The following is a 23,373-nucleotide window of genomic DNA, read 5'->3' on the forward strand; positions in this document are numbered from 1 at the left end:
TTTTTTTTTTTTTTTTTTTTGCTTTTTAGGGCTGCACCCTTGGTATATGGAAGTTCCCAGGCTAGGGGTCAAACTGGGGCTGCAGCTGCCGGCCTACACCACAGCCACAGCAATGCCAGATCCGAGCCTCATCTGCAACCTACACCACAGCTCATAGCAATGCCGGATCCTTAACCCACTGAGTGAGGCCGGGGATGGATCCTGAATCCTCATGGATACTAGTCAGATTTGTTTGGCTGTACCACGATGGGAACTCCCTGTCTTGCTCTTCTTGCTTCTGTGCTCCTGCTTCCTCTGCTTTGATGTTCTTCATGTTCTCACTTTCTTTCCTATTACCTATGACATAAACATTACTGCCAGGGTTCAAGTCCTCAGCTAAACTTTTTTTTCTATCTAAACCCAATGCCAACTTCTCCTTAACATGAGTCCTTTTCTTCTTAGGCCTCTTCTGTAAACTTGCATGACCTTCAGTGCACATTCCAATACCTCATCTAGGCTCTGCTGTTGCCCTCAGCTGGAAAGTTTGACTTTCTTATGCCACCTCACACAGTGCCACACTGCCCAATGCATGGACCCAGCAGGGTTTGAGAGCACCAGTAAAGCAAGTTACTTCATTTTTTTTAATCTGACGGGGGTTTACAAACCCACCTGAAATGGTTTTACTCTCCTGATGGGATTAAACGAATGTTTTGATGTCTGAGTTATGACTCTTCCCATCCTAGCTTTGCCACTAGTGTGGGAGCTACGGAGAATAACCTGCTGAATAGTTGCATTGCACACTCACTAAATACTTGAAAGTGGACTGATTTTCAGACGAATTAAAACACATACACTGTGTTTTTACCCATTCTTCCTCCACTTCAAGGGTCCTTTCTATTGCATTATCTGCTATCTACTGGGAGAGGAAGGGTCAATTACAGTGAGTCCCAGGGTGAGCTAAGAGGATAAGTTATGTGTGTATTCACTGCCTTCATTCGGAGGGGAAAATGCCCATCGCTGGGCTCAGACAGAAACAGAAGGTTGAAGGAGGTCATGTCCAAAATCATAGAAATAACAACTCGGCTAGAGCAGTTCTTGATCCTACGCATCGTAGCCTTTGCTCACAAAGACATGAGAGTATATTTGGTCCTCTTCTTGGTTTCAGACTCTGAGGGGAATGAATTCAGTCACTTGAGGTCTGTCAATGAGCACAGTATTGTGAAGGTAAAAATTGTGCTAAGCCTTTAAGGGGAAAAAAAGTGGCTATTGTTTTTGGAAAGAAATGTTTAGCTATCAGTTTTCAAGAAGAAAAAGTCAACTCGTAAATAAGATAACCTCACGTTTCAACATTTCCGTAGTTGAAATCAGGCTGGATCTTAAACTCAGGAGCCTTTTTGGTGTAATAAATGGAGGAATTCATTAAAGAGAGGAAGAAGTACCTCGTGTGTTGGGATAATGAAGATGATGATTATGACTGTGATGGGAATAACCAATAGGATTTAACATTTCACGAGTCATCCTGGGCATTTATAACCATCATCAGAAAAATGCCTTATAGCTCTACAGGTGAGCTCCAAAAAACGTGACATTACCCTACAGTTATTGCTGAATAATGTGCTTACATAAGTACATACAGCCACACAAGTAAATAAGCACTATTCTAATTATTGGGGCCGGGTGGGGGGGAGTCTTGGATTTACCTACCTTAGTAGTTGCCTGAGCTTTAGGTTTCAACAGACAGTCTACCTAGCAGAGTTTCTTAACATAAGAAAGTCGATACAAATTTTCAGTTTTATCCCATTTCACAGAACTTGTGTGTAAGCCAGGAAGAAGGAACTGAGTTGATCCCTCACTTGAGAATTCTGTTACCTGGGAAGAAAATGGTGAGTCTAGTAAGTGAGAGCATCTGGGGAGAGGGAAGGAAGACCTCCCTTTCCTCCCAGTATTTTCCTTCTTGTGCTCACTGACCCCTGCCCTCCCATTTTCTCCCTGCTTCCTTGTTCGGCTTCTTCTCCTTAGCTTTCCTGTCCCTCCATATCCTGGAAACCTAAAAGCATAATGATGTCTGATCCAAGATCATGTACTATTTGAAATTAAAAAGGGGGAAGCTTCTGAGTCCGGAACTCGCAATTTAACAGTAAAAAGCTACTCGTCTCTAAGGTGTGCCTGCACTGAATTCAGAAAATAAAGGCCAAGTCAAACAGAAGTGAGACCCTTAATTAGAGCGGTGACGGTGCTGTGCTCTTCAGGGGTCCCCTCTCATGTTCATTTTTATGCTGGCTTTGTGTTTCAGTAGGTCGTGAATCGTTGCTCATATTTGGAGCAACAATTGGAATTGTGCTGTCCTTTACGTCCACGAAAATATAATTTAATAACGTATGGTAATGACTTCAGAATAAGTTGTCTGGATGGATGACTGACATGTCATTTAAAGGTACCATTTAGGGTCAGGATGAAGATGTTCAGGGAATGAGGAAATAAGAACGTTTTCTTTTCCCCCCGCCCGGCTTCTTCTACCGAGTAGAAAGAAATCCAGTCCAGGTTTTGGCTTCGACTCTGCCTCTGAATTTCGGCTGTGCAATGTGTAGCACGTTTCGCTCCGTCCCCTTCTTTCTCCTTCCCTCTCGCCTCCAGTGTCTGTCTCCAGGATTTCTCTCTTCCTATTTCAGGAGGACTCTCACAGGCTCCCTCAGTCTGTGTGAAGCTGAGGTTTCCCCTGGATCCCGTACATCCCCAACACATACCTCCACGCACACGGGTCCCCAAGAACCCCGAGCTCACACCGACACACACTCGCGCGCGCACACACTCGCGGCCGCCTGTCCATCTCCCTCTCGGGGAGAGCCGGCGCGCGTTCCCACCTTCGCCGCACACGCGGGCGAGCCGAGCTCGCTGCGCGCTAGGATTCCGCGGCTCGGAACTCGGATCACAGCTCTCAACCCCCATGGTGGCTTTTTAAACATTTCTTTTCCTCCTCTCTCTCGTTTTTATTGCACCGTTTTCGATCTGGGGGGCTAGAGGAGCGAGGCGGCTGCTTTCCCAGCCAGCCCTGGTTGGCTTGCCGTCCTCCATCAGGCTTATAAAAGTTTGCTGAGCGCAGTCCAGAGGGCTGCGCTGCTCGTCCCCTCGGCTGGCGGAAGGGGGTGACGCTGGGCAGCGGCGAGGAGCGCGCCGCCGGCTCTGGCGGGCTTTCGGCTAGAGGGGCAAGGTGAAGAGCGCACGGGTCCTGGGGTTCACCGAGCTGGATTTGCATGTTGCACCATGCCTTCTTGGATCGGGGCTGTGATTCTTCCCCTCTCCGGGCTGCTGCTGTCCCTCCCGGCCGGGGCGGATGTGAAGGCTCGGAGCTGCGGCGAGGTTCGCCAGGCGTACGGTGCCAAGGGATTCAGCCTGGCGGACATCCCCTACCAGGAGATCGCAGGTAAGCGCGCGGGCGCGCGGCCCGGGCAGACTGCAGCCCTCGGCGGCCCCCGGGCTCCGGAAGCCCTCCGCCTCCGCCCTGTTGCTGAGTTGTTGGTGTTCACTTTCTGTCGGGGCTTTGCCGGCCGCCGCGCCTCCGTGCCGGGCGGCCGGTGCTCCCGCGGGGGAAGGTGAGCGTCTCGGCTGCCTCATTGTGTGCACACGCGGGAGCGCCCTCTTTCCCTCCCTCCCGCGCTCGGCTCCAGCGCCCTCGCGCCCCCTTCGTCGTTGACCCGGGCCGCTGCGGCCGGGGAGCCCGGGACCCTCGGGGGCGGCCGCGGGCGAGGGCAGATCCCCTAGCCGGGCGCCCACCCCGCGCCACTCGCTCAGGCAAACTTGGAAGAACTGCCGCCGCAGTTTCCCCAGCGCCACAGTCTGAGTGGCGCCTTCTCCGCTCCCGCCCTCGCGCCAGCGGGGGCGAGGGAGAGACGCGGAGGGCTCCCTGGGCCCCTTGCTCCCCACTCCTGCCCTTGGGGGAGGCCGGGCCCGCGGCGGCGGGGCCGGGGGCGGGCGAGGCTCACGGGTGAGGGGGACCCCCACACGGGGACTCGTCCTCAGATCGCAGCAGTTCCGGGCTGGTTTGGGGAGTTCGCGGGCTGCCCGGTTCAGATTTGGGGCGGGCTTTCCCATTACGGTTCCTTGTGCTTCCCCGATTGCGGTTGGTCCCTCGTGGTTCGGGGGACATCCCAGCCACCCGGCACGGCGCCGGGTCCTGAGTGCGGCCTCGCGGCGAGGTTCGCGGCAGCTGAGCCAACTTAAGCGGGTGGCTCGCTCGTGGGTTGGTCTCGGGCTCCTCGGACCGGGTTTATCTCGCGTGCGGGCCGCCGGCACTCCTCCGCCCAGAGCCCCCACCCCCTTTCTCCGCGCCAGTGTGAGCACAGCGCTGGTCTCCCACAACTTGCGCTGCAGCCTGGGTGCCTGTTTTCCGGCTCTTAGCTCCAACCGAATCCCAGCTTCTCGGGGGGCTGTGTGAATGAAACGTGTTGGGGAGAGGCAATCCTGTGGCTGCGGGAGCGCGGAGCTGAGAGAGGCTGAGAGGGGCCGGGAGATGCTGCGAGGGCGCGGGCTGCTCAAAGCCCGCAGCTGAAGTCTTCGTTGACCTCAGATGGTCAAGACGCCGGATTTCCACCAGCCTCTCCGCGTTTTGCCGAAGAACTGGCCGTTGGAGGAAAAGCCTTTTGCAGCTCTCTTAAAGCATCACAGTTTCGATACGTAGTGGGGTTGCTCTTTTATTATGGCTGATCCACAAACTCTACAAGTGAGGGTTTTTACTTCTACCGGAATGAGCACATTTCTATAAATGCACGCATTGAAAGAAAAACGGCTTATATACATCACGCTAACAGCGCAGAGCATTACATACAGGCAGCTTTTTCAATTCAGAGCCAGACCTAGGCAGCCTCTGGTGAGTTGGAGGCGGACCTGTGATGCATTAAAAGACCACTTTTCTCTTCCAGTCATTTCTTCTCCCTTTTCCAGAGCTCTTTAATTTGTTAATCAATGAATAGTGAGCAACTGCCCGCATAGCTCCTTAAGTTTCTTAACTCTCCTTCTCCTTTGTCTACTGTTATTTCGTTCTTTTTAATTAATTGATAAGGATCAGCTTTGCTTTCCCCTCCCCCAAATCTCAGGGAATTCAACTTTTAAAAGGTTTATAGGATGGATCACTTCTCCTAGGAACTTTTTCTCCTCTAATCTGGGCTTTTCCTGTGTCTTTTAAACACATAGATATTTCTCAGCATGATTTCAGATAAGATATCTCTAAGAAGAAAATAGTTAAGTATTTTAAAATTGCTTCAGTATTCTTTTGTGAATAATGGGACTTTCAGGAGACTACCGTTCACCCTTCCCACGATGCAAATCTCCTCAATATCAAAGCGAAGATTTTCAGTGTCTATAATTTCTGTAGGCAACCATTTAGTTTCCAGAAACATTACCAGTGGTTGAAATAAATCCTTCAGTAGATTTTTAACTCCGGAGGTTTTTTTTTTTTTTCTTTTTTTCTTACCCCCCTCCCCCCTTGACGATTACAGTGCTTGTTAATTAGCTATGAAGTTCTAAAACGTGTGCACTTTTGTTAAACTCACTTTCTAGGACGGAGGGCACTGCTGATTTGCCTAAATCCTCGTGTCCTTTGGTGCTGGTAGAAATAATCAAGATATAGGTCACTGGAGTGTCAGAGGCACATCTGATAGGAAGAGAAATGAATTGAAAGATAGTTGTATATCAAGGCTCTGCATTTTTTCCAAGGTAAACTTTACTCAGTGCTACCTACTGCTGTTGGAATAATCACTTAGGTGCCCTGTTGTTAAATGAACACAGGTTTCCTCTCCTCCCTGGTTCCTGATACGATTTACTTTTAATTGTCTAGTGTATGGAGGTTGGCCTTTCCTTCAGCTTCTTTCCATCCTTTGCCTTGTTTGGGCTTTTACTGGTTTGGTTGAGAAATGGCATGTGTCCTTAGTCTGCCAGGGAACCTGAATTTAATGGAACTGCCTTTCAGATTTCAGATTCATGAGAGCTGTTTCTAATTGAAAGATATTTGCAGGTAGCTTGCCTGGTAAAATAACTGAGAGGTAATAAGGACATTATGTTTCATCATGACATTATTAAAGTTTTACTCAGAACTCACAATTGTGAAATAGTGTTGCCCTTTTCTATTCTAGGATAAAAGGGAGTTCTTTAAACTCAACAGATGAGGGACTGTGATGGGCAATATATAAAGTTCTACTCTCAGAGAGCGTGCTTGGGAAAGAGGAGGCCTTCAAGGGGCAGCTCGCACCATTAATCTTCACTCAGCCCTGATTTTAAACCATCCCAGGCAGATCCGATAGACTATCTGTCCTTGTTTGAAAGACCTCCAAAGCAGTAGACTGGAGCCCCTCTCAGCGATCCATTCTCATACTTGGTAATTTTTGTGGTATCGAAATGTTTCCAGATATCTAGCCAAAAAGCCTTCAGAATGTGCTTGCTTATTTTCTCTTGTTCTGTCTTCTGGGAAGATATCGAGCCGTGTATCATCAAGTTCTTTGTTAGGACTGTTATTCTGATCAAAGGTCAGTGTGAGGCATGCCAGTCTTTCTTCCAGCATCAGTCATATTCTCTCATTTTCCAGTCCAACTCCTCCTGTTGGCTCCAAACTTCTAAAGGAACTCAAAACTGAAAAGAGCATCTGCTTAAAAGTCTGGGCAATTCAGGGAATGTTGCCATATGCTTAGGGTGCCACTATTTTACGCTTTGAGCCTTCCTGGAGTCATTCATTATAATATATATTTGTAGCCGACTAATGGTACCTTATTGGCATACATGTTCACTTTTTTTTTTTTACTTCTTATCTAATGTAACTGTACTTAATAATCCCTTATATAGAAATTACTATGTGCCCAGCACCTGTTTGAAAACATTACCCACTTTGAAAACATTAAACGTTGCCTTATTGCCTTTTTCTAATAACGTTCTCGATACTATCATTATCCCCATTTTAAAGATGAAAAGACTGAGCATCAGAGAGACACGTAATTAACTTGCTCAAGGATGACTCAGCTAGATGATGATGCGGCTAGAATTCAAACGAAGGTACTCTGACCCCAGGCACTGGAGGCCATAGACTTTACCGCGAGCGCGCTTTGTCGGTATGAGTTTATTGAATGAATACATGCTCAGGCGACTCTTTCCTCATCTAATACATTTATAGCCTGGCTTATCGATCACCATATGCAGCCGCTCACAGTTAAAGCTGAGCGCTTTTTCTGTTTACTGGGAACATCTCTCCTTTTTCAAAATCATTTTAAATTTGGATTTTATGTTCTCAGGCATTGGCCACACTACCACCACTAAACTGTGTGTCTGTGCATTTTCCCCAGTCATTGTATAGATGAAGTTCCGTAAAAGACAGAAAGTAAAAACATGTGTTGGTTTTTTTCAATACACTGACCCTACTTTCTAAATATTGGGTTTGTCCAACAAAAGAAAACTTACTATAGGAAATTATGCGGGAAGAGAGAGGAGGGACGTTTATCTCCATGGATTAGGAAAAAAAATATAACTAACTCTGTTCTCAATAATTTACTTTGCCTCTTTTTCTCCAGGATCAGGTATTTTGAGAGTCGGGCTGCAACTGGATTTTAAGAGAGCGTTAAGTTCTTTCCCATCTCTTTGATATGTTTATCTCAGAAATCTAAGAATCTCTCTCAAAATTTAAAATTAAAAAAGAGAACATTCTCATATTCCACTGATATGCTAGTGACCTATTTGGTCCATCTTTATTATTTTCAAATTACAAACTGTGTAATGGTTCCTTTTACCTGGGCTTTGTCCAGCAGTCCTTTCCCTTTTTTTGCGGGGGGCGTACTTTTCAGGGGCCAGCCTTCCCTGCCTCTGCTCCCCAGCAAACCGACTTATTTAATACCTTGCCTTTAAACCCAACTCTTTTTTCAATTTATATGTAGCTATCACATTAGCATAAATGAAAAACCAGTGTTTGGTGCTCGTTTAGAGACATATTAAATCGCCTAGTTTGGGATAAATAATTTAATTTCCATTTAGCTGCCTGCTTCACAGGGTTCTGATTTCTTTGCCCTCTGTTTAGTTAGATGATGTCTTTAAAATCCTTTCGAGGAACGGTGTGAGGTATAAATGAGCAGATCTTCAGATGTTTTTTTAATGGTTTATCAAGTCACTAGATTTCTACATTAATTCCAGGTATCAAAGCCATCGAAAATCTGGGCTGGTAGGAGTACCACTTGTTAGACTCTTGATTTGGGAATTAATTTTCGAATGATCTGGCAAGCAGAGTTATCTTAGCTGATTTAATTAGAAGGTGATATGTCATCATTGAGAACGAGTTCATCTGAGTTGACAGAGTTTTTTTACATAAAACAGCTTTTAACTGTGCCACATCATAATAGCTTGTGAGTAGAAATGTAGGCCACTGTCAAAAGTGATTTAAAATATGCAACCTTATATTCTTTAAAATATGGTAGCATAAACATTGCATTATCATTTATGTGAGAGGGTGGGTGAATATCATGAACACTTACAAAATATAAAATCACTAAGTCCTATTAAACTGAAGTCACCTGAGTTTAGAATAAAAATTGTAGTAAAGAAATTCTTGATAAAATAATTTATTGTCGTACTATGAATTTATACTCAAACCCACAAGAGTAACACTATAAGACTTCCCACCCCCTTAATTCACATCTCTCAAAAGACTTAGCAAGGCTGGTAAGGTGACTTAGTGTTGTCTTGCTAGGATAAAGAGAATAATATTTCAAACTTGGTGCTTATATCCTCTCGCAGACTGACCTCTGCTCTCTTAAATTCTTTAACTGGCCCATAACTAAACTTTAAATAGTTTCATAGATTTCTCCAATATTTTTCAGTTTCTAGTGATTTCTATGCTAATGTTTGAAAGTGCACTTGACTCCCTGGGATGGCATATTTGTAAATAAAGGATTTCATAGTACTAAATCTTGGGTCCAGGTTTAAAAATTCTAAGAACCCTGGATGGAAATATTGAAGAGCTTTTAATCACCCTGGATGAAGTGTATTTTTAAACAAATGCACTGGTTAGAAACAAAGACAAATAGAAATTTGACTCCACATTGACACATTATCCAGATTATTGATTATTTTTACAATCCCTTCTCCATTTCCTTGAGGCTCCCACCCCCATTTCTCCAATAAATAGTTCTTGTGTACCTACTATGTGTAAGTCACTGTGCCAGACGCTGGCTCTAAGGTCCTGGGAATTGTAATCCAAGCAGGGGAGCAGACATTAAGGGCACTGTTCCCAGTGAAAGGCTGAGATAGTGCACTGTCCCTGGGGTTTCTGGCATTGGAAACGCATTTAATAGGTTCTTGGGCTCTGCTCATAGGTGATGACAGTGCATCCTTGAGGAAGAGCAGTGGGCTCTGAAGCAGGAGTAGGAGTCAGTAGGAAGGGAGTGAGCAGAGGGCACACACATCGCCTACCTGGTAAGAGGGCCCTGGAAACAGGGAGAGGGGTTCCTGAACCTGGGGGAACAGTGAAGGGGTAAGGGGGGTGAGAGAGAGATGGGAGATGAGCCTGAGGACCAGGTTAATGACTTGTATATACCATCTAAAGAAGGCCCATGCATACTGGCCAAACACCGCAGGCATGGACCCTTAGCTCCAAAGCCTGTGGGCTAAACTCAAGGTTTTATAGCCTCAAACCAGATTCTGAACCATTTTGTATACCCTGGGCCTATACAAGCTGTCCCCGCCCTCCACACCCTATGGCCCAGCACCTTCACCTGTGTACATGTCTCCCTCCCCTGGCAGTGCCCATAACCTCTTCTCCTTCCTGGTAGGGGCCCCTTGGTGTCTCTGGAGGCTTCTTAGCCCTGAGGGACTTCTCCTCACTTGCAACCTGTCACCGTGCCTCCCCAAGAAAGCTTGTCCTGTCCAGGTGCCCCTCGTGGTCCCGTCTCTTTCCTTGACCAGGAACTCTCTCCTGGATCAGCACTGAAATTCCTCCAACTCCCTGCAGTGACTCTGGCCTTTAACCTGGAACAGTGAGAAGCTGCTGAAGAAGTGTTTTAATCAGGACTGGGCATGCTTTTGAGTGTTACTCTGGTTGTTGGGTAGAGAACAGATTGGGGGGGAACAAAGGGGAGATACAGAAAGAGGAGAGATTTTGTATGTGCCAGAGTGGTGACTGTGGGAAGGGAAGGAAATTGAAGGGGTCAAGAAATATTTAGGAGGTAAAATTGATACTGTCCAAACCATTCATCAGGCCACAGTTGTTTCCTGAGCATCTGCTATGTGACTGACAATGAATAAGGACTCAGGTGTGCGTGTGTGTGTGTGTGTGTGTGTGTGTGTGTGTCAGGGAGGGAGGGAGGGAGGGAGGGGGAGAGAGAGAGAGAGAGAGAGAGAGAGAGAAAGAGAAAATTAAGAGAGAAGCAAGTGTCCCAGAAACTTTCTTGGAATTAACAAGGTCATGTAAATACTTCTACACAGTTCATTTGTGCTTTTTAGTGGAAACAGTATCATTAAACCAGCAGAGGACTGTTAAAGAGTATCAGTCTGGGGGAGAGAAAAAGATTTCCTAAATAGAGTGGGGTGCATTATTAACTCAGAGAAAATACAGAATTATCCAAATGTATGACATCTGCTTTGCCCATTTTGAAACTCAAGTCACAATTCTTTGTCCTGTGGCAGTGTACAAAACTGAAAAGTTTTTTTTTTTTTTTTTTTTTTCTGAGACGAAGAATTAGTTACTTCATTGCCCAATGGTGTGTCTCTGGCTTAAGTACCAAATTGCACTGCTGACTGTAATGATAAGAATCACAGAATGAAGAGATTTCTTTGACCTTGCAGAAAGGAGGAGGTCAAATTTAATTGAAACTGTATTAGGGGTCTCCAGAAAAACAGAACCAATAAGCTCTCTCTTCCTTCCTTCCCTCCTTCCTTCCTCCCTGCCTCCTCCCTTACTTCTCTTCTCTTTTTCTTTCTCTCTTTCTTTCTTTCTTTCTTTCTCTCTCTCTCTCTCCCCCTCTTTCTTTCTTTCTTTCTTTCTTTCTTTCTTTCTTTCTTTCTTTCTTTCTTTTCTTTCTTTCTTTCTATGGAGATGAGACTTACTAGATAGATAGGGATATATAACCGAAGATTTATCATAGGAATTGGCTCAGGAGTTCCCGTCGTGGCGCAGTGGTTAACGAATCCGACTAGGAACCATGAGGTTGCGGGTTCGATCCCTGCCCTTGCTCAGTGGGTTAACGATCCGGCGTTGCCGTGAACTGTGGTGTAGGTTGCAGACGCGGCTCAGATCCTGCGTTGCTGTGGCTCTGGCGTAGGCCGGTGGCTACAGCTCCGATTCAACCCCTGGCCTGGGAACCTCCATATGCCGCGGGAGCGGCCCAAGAAATAGCAACAACAAAAGACAAAAAAACAAAAACAAAAAAAAACAAAACAAAACAAAAAAAAAGGAATTGGCTCATGTGTTTATAAAGGCCTCAAAGTCCCACAATCTACCACCTGCCAGCTGACAACCCAAGAAAGCAGGTGGTATAATTCAGTCTGAGTCAAAAGGCCTAAGAACCAGGAGCTCTGATGTCCGAGGGCAGGAATAGCTGGGCATCCCAGCTCAAGAAGATAGAATTGGACATTCCTTTGCCTTTTTGTTCCATTCAGGTCACCAAAGTTTTGGATGGTGTCTACCCACATTGGTCACTCAGTCTGCATTAGATGCTAATCTCTTCCAGAAGCACCTTTATAGACACACCCAGAAATCATGTTTGCCATTAATCTGGGCATCCCTTAGGCCAGTGATGTAGAAACATAAAGTTAACCGTCACAGGAACCTTGAAGGATGGGTCGCATCTGAAAAAGGGCCATGACAGAAGAAGGCATTGGGGTGGGGTTAAATTTTTTATGAGAAAAATAATGCTGGTGGAGGAGAGTCGGAAAGGGGTTGATTAAGAATTTGTGGGAAGTAACGCTGAACAGGGAGGGTGGGATTAGATTTTTGATGGGCCTCGAATGCCCTAGGCTTTAGATGGCAGGAAGTAAGTTATGATCTGAGGTCCATGGCAGTGAAGGGATGTGATGAGAGTATTGCTTTAGATTGGCCAAGCCCTATAAACAGGAGGATTAGAGAGCTTATTCAAGGCTCCGGGAGAGGGAAGGAGTTGTTTTAGGTATAAAGGCTCAGGTGATGAGGAGAGGAGGGTGAGTGAGGTCATCAGAGAAAAAAGAGGCAAAATTATTATTTATGTTTAATTTTTTCCTCTTTTTAGGGCCCACCTGTGGCATATGGAAGTTCCCAGGTTAGGGGTTAAATCAGCGCTCCGGCTTCTGGTTTACACCACAGCCATAGCGATGCAGGGTCTGAGCCACGTCTGTGACCTACACCACAGATCACAGCAACGCTGGATCGTTAACCCAATGAGCAAGGCCAGGGATCGAACCTGTGTCCTCATGGATGCTGGTTGGGTTCATTAACCACTGAGCCAAACTATGGGAACTCCAGAAGAGGCAAAATTAAAAACAACAACAACAACAAAAGCTTGAAAAACTGCTCTGCTAATTATAAGTTCCAAAAAAAAAGGGGGGGGGGTTTAAAGCTGTTGAAACTCTTGCCTAAACTAATCCGTGTCACTTAAGATCCTTTTGGCTGTGGGTCATGGAAAATCCTAACTCAGCTGGCTTACACAATCATGGACAACCATCATTTTACACATGAAGACGTCCCAACACAGAGCAGTTCTAGGAGTGAGAAAATGGGAGGTTAACAGTAGCACTTCGTTCTCCCCATTTGGCTCATCCAGTCCATCCTCTCTGTAGGTCAGCTCCAGGATGGAAACGTTTGCCTGCTGGTGTACCAAGAGGCAAAGCCTCGTTGCAGTGCCAAAAAGGGACCATTTCTTCCCATGTCCAGCTCTATAGCGATGCCACAGACAACCCTCAGCAATCCCCTGGCAGATTTACCCACACTTCTTATTCCAGAATTGCTTCCTATGCCCACGCTTAGAAGAGAAAGAAGGACAATGGCTATTGATCTGAACTAGTCATGGTTGCAGATGGGGGCTGATATTCACCTTCCTCACATATGTGGCCACTGAACTGGTTACTCTTCATCATCTTCCTAAGAATCCCAAGGAACTGAGGGGTCATGGAGCAAGTGAGAAGACTGAATCAGACTATCTGATTTAATTAAGGTTTTGGCATTTTTGCTTTGAACCATGTTTCCCAACTCTGGCCAGCGGTGAACTGATAAACATTAGACAGTCGTCTCTTTGGAGGGTAGCCTGGGGAGACATGATTGGTAGCATCTGCCAGTTTCTGTGGTCTCAATGTTCCCACTATGACTGATTTCGAGTTACTAGCAGATTTAACAGCCGGCTCACAAAATACCAGAAAATGTTAACTGGCTCTTTCGAGTTGGCAAGAGCCAGGGTTATCCTGGAGTCGTGTGAGGTATTAAAAAAATACCTTCACTTGAGCTTCATCTTCAGATATTCTGACTTAATTTATTTGGGAAGGGTCCTTTCCTCCCTCCCTTCTCTTCTTTTTAAAACTTCCCAAGTACTTCCAGTGTACATCCAGGGAAGAGAACCAGTGACCTGGAGCAGTGCTCATAAACTTTATCATGCATCAGAGTCACTGGAGGTCTTGTCAGATACAAATTAAACACAAATGCCTGGGTCCCCCCTCTCACCCCCCATTCCTGATTCAGTAGTTCTGAGATAGGGTCTATAATTTGCATTTGTAACATGTTCCCCTGTGATACGGATGCTGCTGGGTCCAGGCTGATCTGAGCTGCTGGTGATGCTGATCTGCTGATCCAGAATTTCTGGGTACGTTTGTTGTGGTTTTAAATACACATTTTTTTTTCAGAGCAGACAGTCCAGTTTGGGCAATGATTTTGTGTTATTTTTCTCCTTGATCTCTGGTGAGAATCTCCACCCGCAAAGTGTTGCTGCTCCAAATTGCAACCCCCTCTATTTCCACAGTCTTCTTTCAGATGTTTGCATTGGCCACTAGGGGGACCAAGGCAAGGAGAGTTACTAGATTAGTTCAATCCACAGCCACCTATGCCTGGAGCAGAAGGGGCCTGACCAGGCTGCCTAGGGCGCTTCTCCTGGAGTTAAAGAAAACCACAGCATTGCTTTAAAGGGAAACTGAGAAAGGACATCTTAAAGTTCTTTCACGTGCTTCTTCGCTAACACCGTAGGCTTTCTCTGGGTATGTAGGACTCATTTGGGGGGTCCTTTTCAAAAGATCTCTGGTCAAGAGTAATTCTTTGCCCGCCTCTGCACCCCTCACCCCCCCCACCCCCATGCCCCAGAGGTGGTTTTTTCTTTCTTTCTTTTTTTTTTTTTTTTTCCCCTTGTGCAGGTCTAGTGGTTTGTTCCTGACTTCTAAATATGGGGTGACTACATTTAGAGCTGGTCACTCTTTGTATACGCATTTCATTGAAGACATAGCATAATCCGTTCTGGGCATGCACACCTGTGTTCTGTAGGCTTTATCAGCTAGTGTGTTTGCTCCTTATTACAGTTTTTGGATTTTTTGAGAAGTTGACTTCCTCTTTCTGTGCCCCCAGAAGAGCTGAGATTACCAGGGTCCAGGGTTCCACAGCTGAATTTCGGGGACCTAGAGGTGTTTCTTCTCAAGGTTGCAATGAAGTTGAGGCATCTCTTTCTTTGCAAAGAAAGCACTTTGAGGTCTTCCAAAAAATGATGAATAACTTTCAATTATTATTTTCTTAATGGGTCAGAAGTGAACTTAATTAATGGTTGAAATGAACTTGAAAAAAGCCACCATGCTTTTAGATTACTATAGATATTTTTAAATGATAGGCCTTAACTTTTTCCTGGAAAAGTAAGAAACTTTTGTCCTTTAGCTGTTTGCTTATCCTATTTTATTCCAAATCCCAATGATTGGGAGTTTTTAAAATTTTAAAAATGGTAAAATTTAAAATCGCTGATTTTTTTTCTTTTTCTTCCGTTTAGCAGAAGGTTTAAAAAAATGATCTTGAAAATTTAAATGATCTTTGACATAATGGGACCTCTACTTGGAAAAGAAAAATTTGTAATTCTAAAGTACTAACACTCTGGAAATGCAAGATTCCTGAACACGCCTACCTAATCTGTGGCAGCTTCTCCTCCAGCTACATGTTTGCACTGAATGCAGGGAACATAGCTGTTACTTTTACATTATCAAGTGCTAATGTGTGAAAGGCTTTTATTGTGCTTTTACTACTTACTTGATTATGTGGTTATCTTATTCAATATTCTTTCACAGACTTGGGGGTATTCAGACACCAGGAGGTCAAGTACTTTGTTAAAAGCTTAGGCCAATCCTTTTATATGACTGCCATAAAGAATATATTCATTTCACTTATATTACCACATGGCTCTCATAAAAGGTCAATTTCAATTGAATATAATAGGTTGCAAATGGCAAGTCTTGTGTCATCAACAACAAAATTATTACATAGAATCTCTTTTCATTTACCACCTTCCCTTCTTTAAAAAAATAACTCTGAGGGTTTCTTAAAATCAGAGATCTTCATGATGTGTTTTATAAAATAGACATAGAGAAATTGTATCAACCTGCGTTTTTCTATTTTACTCCAGAAAATGTATAGCTCAATCACACCTAAATTCCAGTTAGAACAATATGTTAGGTACAGCAGACATTCACAGCAAAACCCATGACATTTTCCTTTTTCATCTTGTTTCTTATTTTAATTTAACAAATTAACTTTGAGTCACTTTCTCAGCCTGGGTTATTGGTGTAAAGATAAATAATTTAGTATTGCAGGAAGTTATGCGCATTATCACATGCTGATTGCTATGATTTAAGCATCGCTATTTATTCCTATCTAGAACATGCTTAGTAAATTACACAAAGGTTTTCAATTTAACAAAGGGTTGACTCTATATAAAAATCTAGGTTATAATGATTCTAATTCTTTGTGGTAACCAAGGTTGTATTTTGTAACTGGAATAACCATTTCCTAGAACCACCTGCAACACACTTTAAAGTGAATTTTAAGCTTTCTGACCATTCGTGTAGCCAGTACAAATCTTTGACAAAGCCATTGCGATACATCTGAAATATTTGAAAAAAAGTGATGTATTTGAAAAAAAGAAGTTGAGACATGCTCTCTGTTTTGAAAGGCTTTGAAACAAGGCATTTGCAAAAATGAGCCTCTCTCCCAATTACTATCATCACGAAAAACAAAGAGGGACTACAGAGAAGCGCGAGCCAGCTTTTCCCAGGTTGCCGCTTCCTGAAGCCGGATTCATTCTGGGTGGCAATTCTGACTTTGACCTCACAACGCATCAGAGAAAACTGGCATCCCCTGAGAGAGAAGCCTAACGATTCCTGGAAAGGCCAGGCTGCCCAGGGCCTCGCAGGCACAGCCCAGGGGAGCCCCGGCCCAGGACTTCTGGAAGGTTCCAGGGAAGCCCGGAAGGACACTCAGCTGGGCAGCGCCGGCCCCTAGGTGTCCCACCTGCAGCCACACTGCAGCCGGGGAGGCTTCCCGCGGAATTGATTTTCACGGCTCGTGACAGAAGCTGTTTTCAGCCCTTGAAGAGGAAGTGGCTGGGCCCATCCTCCTCACGCAAACAGCAAATTGCTCCCTGGCTTTCAGAGCCTTCCAGGTCTGTTACCTTAAGGTTCTAATGGCCTTTTAACAGCGTTTCCAGCTGAGCAGCAGATGTAACGGATACTGAACATTGAAAGCGCTGTCCTTTTTTCTCCCCCTCCTCGAAAGAATCATTTTTTTTGCAGACATTGTGCAAACACCATATCCCAGGACCTATTCAGCGGCGTGTTAGGGTTGAAAAACTCAGGCAAATCGCAGATAAATATAAAATGGTGTCGGTGCCATGCATCCGCCACCTTGCTGGCCTCTGTGTCCCATAGGACCCGCCACCAGGAGCGGAGATGATGTTATCATTAGCAGTGGCCCCACTTGGTAATATCTCATCAGGGAAAAAAATAATTAATGGAGCCCCAGGAAGCCTGCCTCTAAAACAGTTCATACCTTCTTAAAAAAATTTTTTTTTTTTTTTAATTAGAGTTGGTTGTGCCAATATGCCAGTTTCTGCAGTACAGCGGAGTGACCCAGTCATGCGTAGATATCCATTCCTTTGCTCATACGATCTCCCATCATGGTCTGTCCCAAGAGACTGGACCTAGTTCCCTGTGCTATACAGTAGGAGCTCATTGTTTCTCCGTTCTAAGTGTAATAGTTTACATCTACCGGCCCCAAACTCCCAGTCCATCCCACTCCCTCCCTAGCCCTGGGGCAACCACAAGCCAGTTCTGTGTGTCTGTAAAACACCTCATACTTTCAATCTGTTCGTTTGATCCTAAGAATGACAGTATATTTCTGAAAGCAATACGTTTCACTTTCAGCCTTATATCCAGTCTGCCTTTGCTTTCCCTTTCTTTTGTTTTTAGTGTTTGTTTTGTCCTCCAGTGGGGGGAGGGTGTAAAGTGTTCCCCAAACAGGCAGCTGTGTGCTCCCTTAAGAATTTGGGAGACCCTTAAGCCAGGGTTTGGTCCCAGGTTGGTATTTCAGTCTTGTGGGCTTTTGGGGAAAAAAGCAAAATTAAACATACCTGAAAAACACCTTCTGACTTGGACATTTTCCATGAAAAACTTGAGGTAAATGCTACCTCTTGGGATTTCATTTAGGTCCAAGCAGTGCTTCTAATATTTCAACTTTCTGGTGGTACCTGGACAAGATAAGAGCAAAGCAGCCATGTGAATGGGCCACCATTCTTCACTCCGGGGACACATCTGTTTTGCAAGCTCTTGGAGGACCTTCGAGAACTATGTGAACTGCCATGATTTGTTCCCCCCAAAGATGAAAATATGGACACGTCGGAACTTGGATGTGACAAGGCACATCATTTCCTGGCGCTCTTCCTGTTCTTGTTTTCGTCTTCCGCCTCCTCCTCTTCCCTCACATGCCCCATCTGGTTGTCCCCAGGACCCCCCACTTCGGGGGTAAGTAGATGGAGAACAGACTTCAGTGCGGTCAAGTTTAAAGTTTAGTGCTATTGGTTTAGCCCTTCTCAGTAACAGTCAATCCTGTGGGACACCTTCTCTGGTTTAGCGGTTAAGCAGAGACTGGCTTTGACCCCTGGCTCTGCTCCTTAGTCTTTTTTTCTGAATGTCTCGGTGCCTCATTTTTGCCACCTGTGAACAGGGTCACTTGCAGTCCCTATCTCTCAGTAGTGTGATGGTATTTCGTGAATTAACATTTATAAAGCTCTTACATAATGCCAGGCAATTAACAAAGACCGTATACACAACAAGAGATGATAGGTAAACAAATCAGCCTCTTCCTGGGGCTAAGGAGTGACAAGGGAGTGACTCTTTCCCGGGAAAGGGGGAGAGGGAAGAGGGAGCTTCCTTGGGGTGTCCCTACCTCCAGGATGCCTGTACAGCTTTGGGCTCTGATCTTGAGCAACTTGAGAAGGCCCTGCTGACTCCTTTTCCTGAAGGTGTCACCCTCACCTGGTCTCTGGCCCACCAGCAGCTTTGATGATCAGCTGCCTTGTGAGGCTCCCCAGGATGGCTGTTCTGTTGCTTGGCCAGACCCCTATCTCCCCGCCCCTGGGAGAGGGGTGAGAGGGGTCCAGCCCTCCCTCTTATCACTCTGTGCCTGCGGCCTGGCCCTAAGGTTGGGGACAGGTAGTTCCCATAACAGTCTCTTCCCAGAATCCTAAACAGCATTTGAGCCAGAAATACCTCTTCTCTTTGGCTTTCTTCTTGTGATTCAAAGCTCAGAGAAGAGAAACTGGGAGAAGGGGGTCCGGGGAGTGAGGGATTGAGTGATGGGGAGCTGTTCCCATCCCTCTGCCTCCCTTCTGCTCACCACCTTGGGGGCAGTGATGGGTTTGCTGTCCTTTCTCTTCCTGGACGCAAGCCCTGCATCCAGGTGGGAGACTCTTGTCTCCCAAAGAGGTCAGGTGACAGACACAGGTGCCCTTGGAGGCGGAAGCTTGTTGGAAAACAATGAAAAGGGGCCCCCAAAATGGAATTGATTAAGTATTTGCAAAATATCATCCCCATTAAATAAGAAAGATGAAAGTTTCTGAGACTCAAACATCAAACGAACTGCGAATACTATGGATTTCTTGTTTATATGAGAGTCTGTGGACTTCCTGGCAGATGGTACTGTACCGAAGCAGAAGGACTTAATTCCTTGTTTTGTACTTACTAATTGATTATTTTAAAGTTTTCTTACCTCTTTGAACCCCAGGATCCTTACTTTTATAAAAGGGCAGGAAATATAGCTTGGCTCCTAATGTTTTTCTGTGAGGATTAAGTGGCATAATGCATGTGAACAGCTTGACAGAGAGAAGTCTCCAGTAAATGTTGGTGTTTTTTTCCCAATTCCCTCCCGACACACGCGTATCATGATGAGCAATCTTCCTATTTCTTATTCAGAAGGGGTGAGAGAAAACCTAGTAGGCTGTAATCCCCACTCTAAGACTTAGTCACTTTTAATTTCTTTTTATGATAAGCTTCTGAGAGAGACGCTTTAATGGAATGTTAAATGGTGATCCCGAATTGCTGTTAAATGTCAAATAGCAAATCTTTCAAAAACATTTATTTCTCTTCTTTTTGGTCTTCTGCTTGGAAATGGCTCTGAAACTTCTCTTTGAGGCCATCCTCACAGGTTTCTGTTGTGCATGCGGCCAGCAGAAGGATCTATAATAGTTGCATGGCTTTGATTATTTTAATTTGCTGAAACTAGTGGTTCTCAAGGTCACCCAGTGGGTTTGTTCAAATGAGGCTGCTGGGGTCCCAAGCTAGGTGTTTTCCTAGCTCTGAGATGGGGCCGACGCCCAGAAGATGCTGATGGTGCCTAGGTGACATTTTGAGACCCACTGGCTTACAGTTGAAGCCTTAAACCATCTCTGTCAGTTTGGTCCTCCAGTGGCTTGAGAATAAATTTCAACCACATTGGTTTGATATTCAGGATCTCAAACTATCCTTCCAATGTACATCAAAGCACCCACCTAGAAATTTCTGTCTAATACAGAACTTTCCCCCCCAACTTTGTGTTCCTTCCGTGGCTCATCTGTTAACACCTCATAAGAAGGCTTGGTCTGTCCTCCCCACTTTCTCCACCAAGGAAAGTCCAGTTGGCCTCAAATTCCCCATCGTGAATTTGTCCTAGCCCATCCAGTCTTTAAATTTTTCCTTCTCTTGCATTTTTTTAAAAATTAAAAAAAAAATTTATTTTATTTATTTATTTAGGTTTTTTTTTTGTCTTTTCGAGGGCTGCACCCGCAGCATATTGGAGGGTCCCAGCTAGGGGTCTAACCAGAGCTGTAGCCACCGGCCTACGCCAGAGCCACAGCAACGCAGGATCCGAGCTTTGTCTGTGACCTACACTACAGCTCAGGGCAACACCGGATCCTTAACCCACTGAGCGAGGCCAGGGATCGAACCCACAACCTCATGGTTAGTAGTCGGATTCGTTAACCACCGAGCCACGAAGGGAACTCCATTCTCTTGCATTCTTATGGAATGTTTGTTTAGTCATTTGGTAATTAATCAGATTCTGCTTTCTCATATCTCTTGTCCTGTGTCATTTCAAATGAATCTCTTCACAGACATAGAGAACAGACTTGTGGCCACCAAGGAGGGGAAGGGAGAGAGTAGGATGGTCTGGGAGCCACAGACTATTAAATTTAGAATGGATGCAGACTATTAAATTTAGAATGGAGAAGCAATGAAGCCCTGCTGTACGGCACAGGGAACTATAGCCAGTCTCTTGGGATGGACCCGGATGGAAGATAACTTAAGAAAGAGAATGAAGGGTGGATGAGGCTGTCCATTTCTTTCTTTGAATTCTCAGGCATGGTTTGGCAGCGCAAGAACTCTGTAACATTAACAAATTCAATAAAAAGTAAACATATGGAAAAAAAAAGAATGTACGTATATGTGTGACTGGGTCACTTTGCTGTACAGCAGAAATCGGCAGAACACTGCAAATCAACTATACGCTAATAAAAAATATAAAACAAAACAGAACAAACCTCTTTATTTGTGTTTCCCAAATTTACCTATGGGATGGCCGAGGGAACTTGAATGCATATTTGTACTCCCTAGAACGTAGTGCTTGAGCATAGTAGGTACTCAATAAATAATTGGAACTATGAGGAGTTTGTCTTTGTGGGGGACAGGCCTTCCAGACAACTTTCGGTAAGATCAAAATTAAATGGTGTAATACAAAAAACAACCCTTATATTTTCTTTGAAAGATCACAGCTGATATATTAGCTTAGCCAGTAGAAATCAATTTTCGAAAGCATAGGCCACCAGCGTTTATTGCGTAGGACATGGATTTTGTTGCTTTTGTTTTATTTTAGAGCATGTTTCTTATAATGAAGCACCTGCTACATTTAGGTAAATGTCTATCGAGATATTTTTTTTCCCTTAAAATGTGGCATATTTTAGCTATCACTGACCGCACTTTTCAAATACCTATAAAGATTAGAGAAGTTAAATGTAGAGTCACTTTAAACTGCAATGACATTTCTTGCGAGATAAGGAAACTGATAGAGAGGAAAGTTAGCTTAAAAAGTCAGGCCTAGGGATAAAGCCGTCAGATGATCTATGTACGGTGGACGCTTTGAATAATAAGTTGTGTCGCTGGAATGTCCCTAGGAACCACTTGTAACCCCGTGAATGCCATTTTAAGCTGGTACCTAAAGTTCTCTTACATCAGTTCAGGTCAGTACAGATTTCTGTTTAATTAGTTGGTTCAAGAACAGCACCCAGCATTGCCCTGCCCTTGAGGTACACAGAGCGTAGTGAAGACAGACAAATAGATGCTTAATTTCAATATTATGTGGGAAATGGAGCGATAAGGGCACCAGGAGCCTAGAGGAAAGCAGGTGAAGGTTGCTGCGCAGGTAAAGGTAAACTCTTGGAGGGGGTGGGTCAGAGAAAGCAGCGGCTCTGAATCCGGGATTCTGAAATGCCTTTTTTCTCCACTAGAACAATTTATTTCTTATATAGTGTCAATTGTCTTTCCATATAAATGGGTGAAGCCTCATTATACAGCACCGAGGGAAGGTTAAATTCCTCTGCTAAACAGAGCATGCCTGTGAATTCCTTAAGACACCGGGCAACACTGATTTTGAAAAGTTCTGTCAGTCCTTGTTCAAGCAAACAGAACGTGCATCTGTCCTGAGGGAATTGTCTATATTACTCAAGGATGATATTTAACCCGAAATTATTTTAGCAGCTGCATTTTAATGATTTTTCTAGGGAAATATTAGGAAGACAACCACATGCATCCCATATGACAGCCCCTGTTTCAAGATGTTTTAAAGGGTGACCATTCTACCATTTCCTCTACAAACATTCTTTTGGGGACATTAGCATGTGATTATGTTGCGTATTTAAAAAAATTCATAAAAAAATTCATCGACCTCACGCTACCCTATTAAAGTGGGTATCTTATATCTAAATAGACATATAAATATTTTGATAATCAACGATGACACTAATGGTGAGGCAATTTTTTTTTGGCACTGGCGGCTTAAAAGAACAATTCAGGCTGTGAATGCCTTTTACCAGCTTTCTTGCGTAGATGGTGCAATATGTGGTTCCAGCTGGAGAAAAGGTACATGCAAATGAGCTCTCTGGTGCCCTTGTGATCTGACTTGGCGTACCTTTTATTTTTTTTTTAATTTTATTATTATTATTATTTTTTGTCTTTTTGCCATCTCTTGGGCTGCTCCTGTGGCATATGGAGGTTCCCAGGCTAGGGGTCCAGTCGGAACTGTAGCCGCCGGCCTACACCACAGCCACGGCAACACGGGATCCGAGCCACGTCTGCAACCTACACCACAGCTCATGGCAACGCCAGATCCCCAACCCACTGAGCAAGGCCAGGGATCGAACCCGCAACCTCATGGTTCCTAGTCGGATTTGTCAACCACTGAGCCACGACGGGAACTCCTTGGCTTCCTTTTTAGTTAGTCTCTATGTTTTCGATCACATTTGAAACGGTGCACATTTCAACTCTTGCGCTGCGCAGTTTGCCTGTGAAGAGGTTTTAAGCAGGTTCTGAAATCATAAAAAGTAGGGAAGATGCCCAGATGACAACAAGCAGAAAAATTCCTTCTTTAAATAAAAGCCTCCATTCTCATTTGTAAAGCAAAATGTTCTCCCTTAAAAGTAACAGCTGTGGGGGGAAAAAAAAAGAGCAGGAAGGCAGAGCACACTAATCTAAGTTGTAAAATGTGTTTGGGTAGCTCAACAGAGATGTAGCTGTTTCTGAGGGGGAAAAAAAAATCAAAATCTAATTTTAAAATGAAGGTATTTAAAAGCCTGGCACAAGCGAGCCTTATTGATGGAGCTGGTGAGCAGCCGGGATGGGGCCTCTTCCTTGCTCTTGCTGGCGGCTCTG

The 23,373-nt window shown here is 44.7% G+C and overlaps 1 protein-coding gene across 2 annotated transcripts in view; it reads left to right on the top strand.

Moving 5' to 3' along the window:
* The first annotated feature begins 2,588 nt into the window (after positions 1-2,588).
* GPC6 (glypican 6) overlaps positions 2,589-23,373 on the top strand; it is a 1,126,030-nt gene continuing 1,105,245 nt past the window's right edge. For both annotated transcript variants that reach the window (XM_021065371.2, XM_021065372.2), the window contains exon 1: positions 2,589-3,400. In XM_021065371.2, coding sequence (XP_020921030.1) covers positions 3,241-3,400 — 160 coding nt within the window. In that variant the 5' untranslated portion in view covers positions 2,589-3,240. The remainder of the gene's footprint in view (positions 3,401-23,373) is intronic.

The sequence above is a fragment of the Sus scrofa genome, chromosome 11 (genome assembly GCF_054392235.1).
Source record: "Sus scrofa isolate SSC_HxYL_T2T_F1_AM1 chromosome 11, Sscrofa_HxYL_maternal_Yorkshire_Landrace_v2.0, whole genome shotgun sequence".
Classification (NCBI taxonomy): domain Eukaryota; kingdom Metazoa; phylum Chordata; class Mammalia; order Artiodactyla; family Suidae; genus Sus; species Sus scrofa.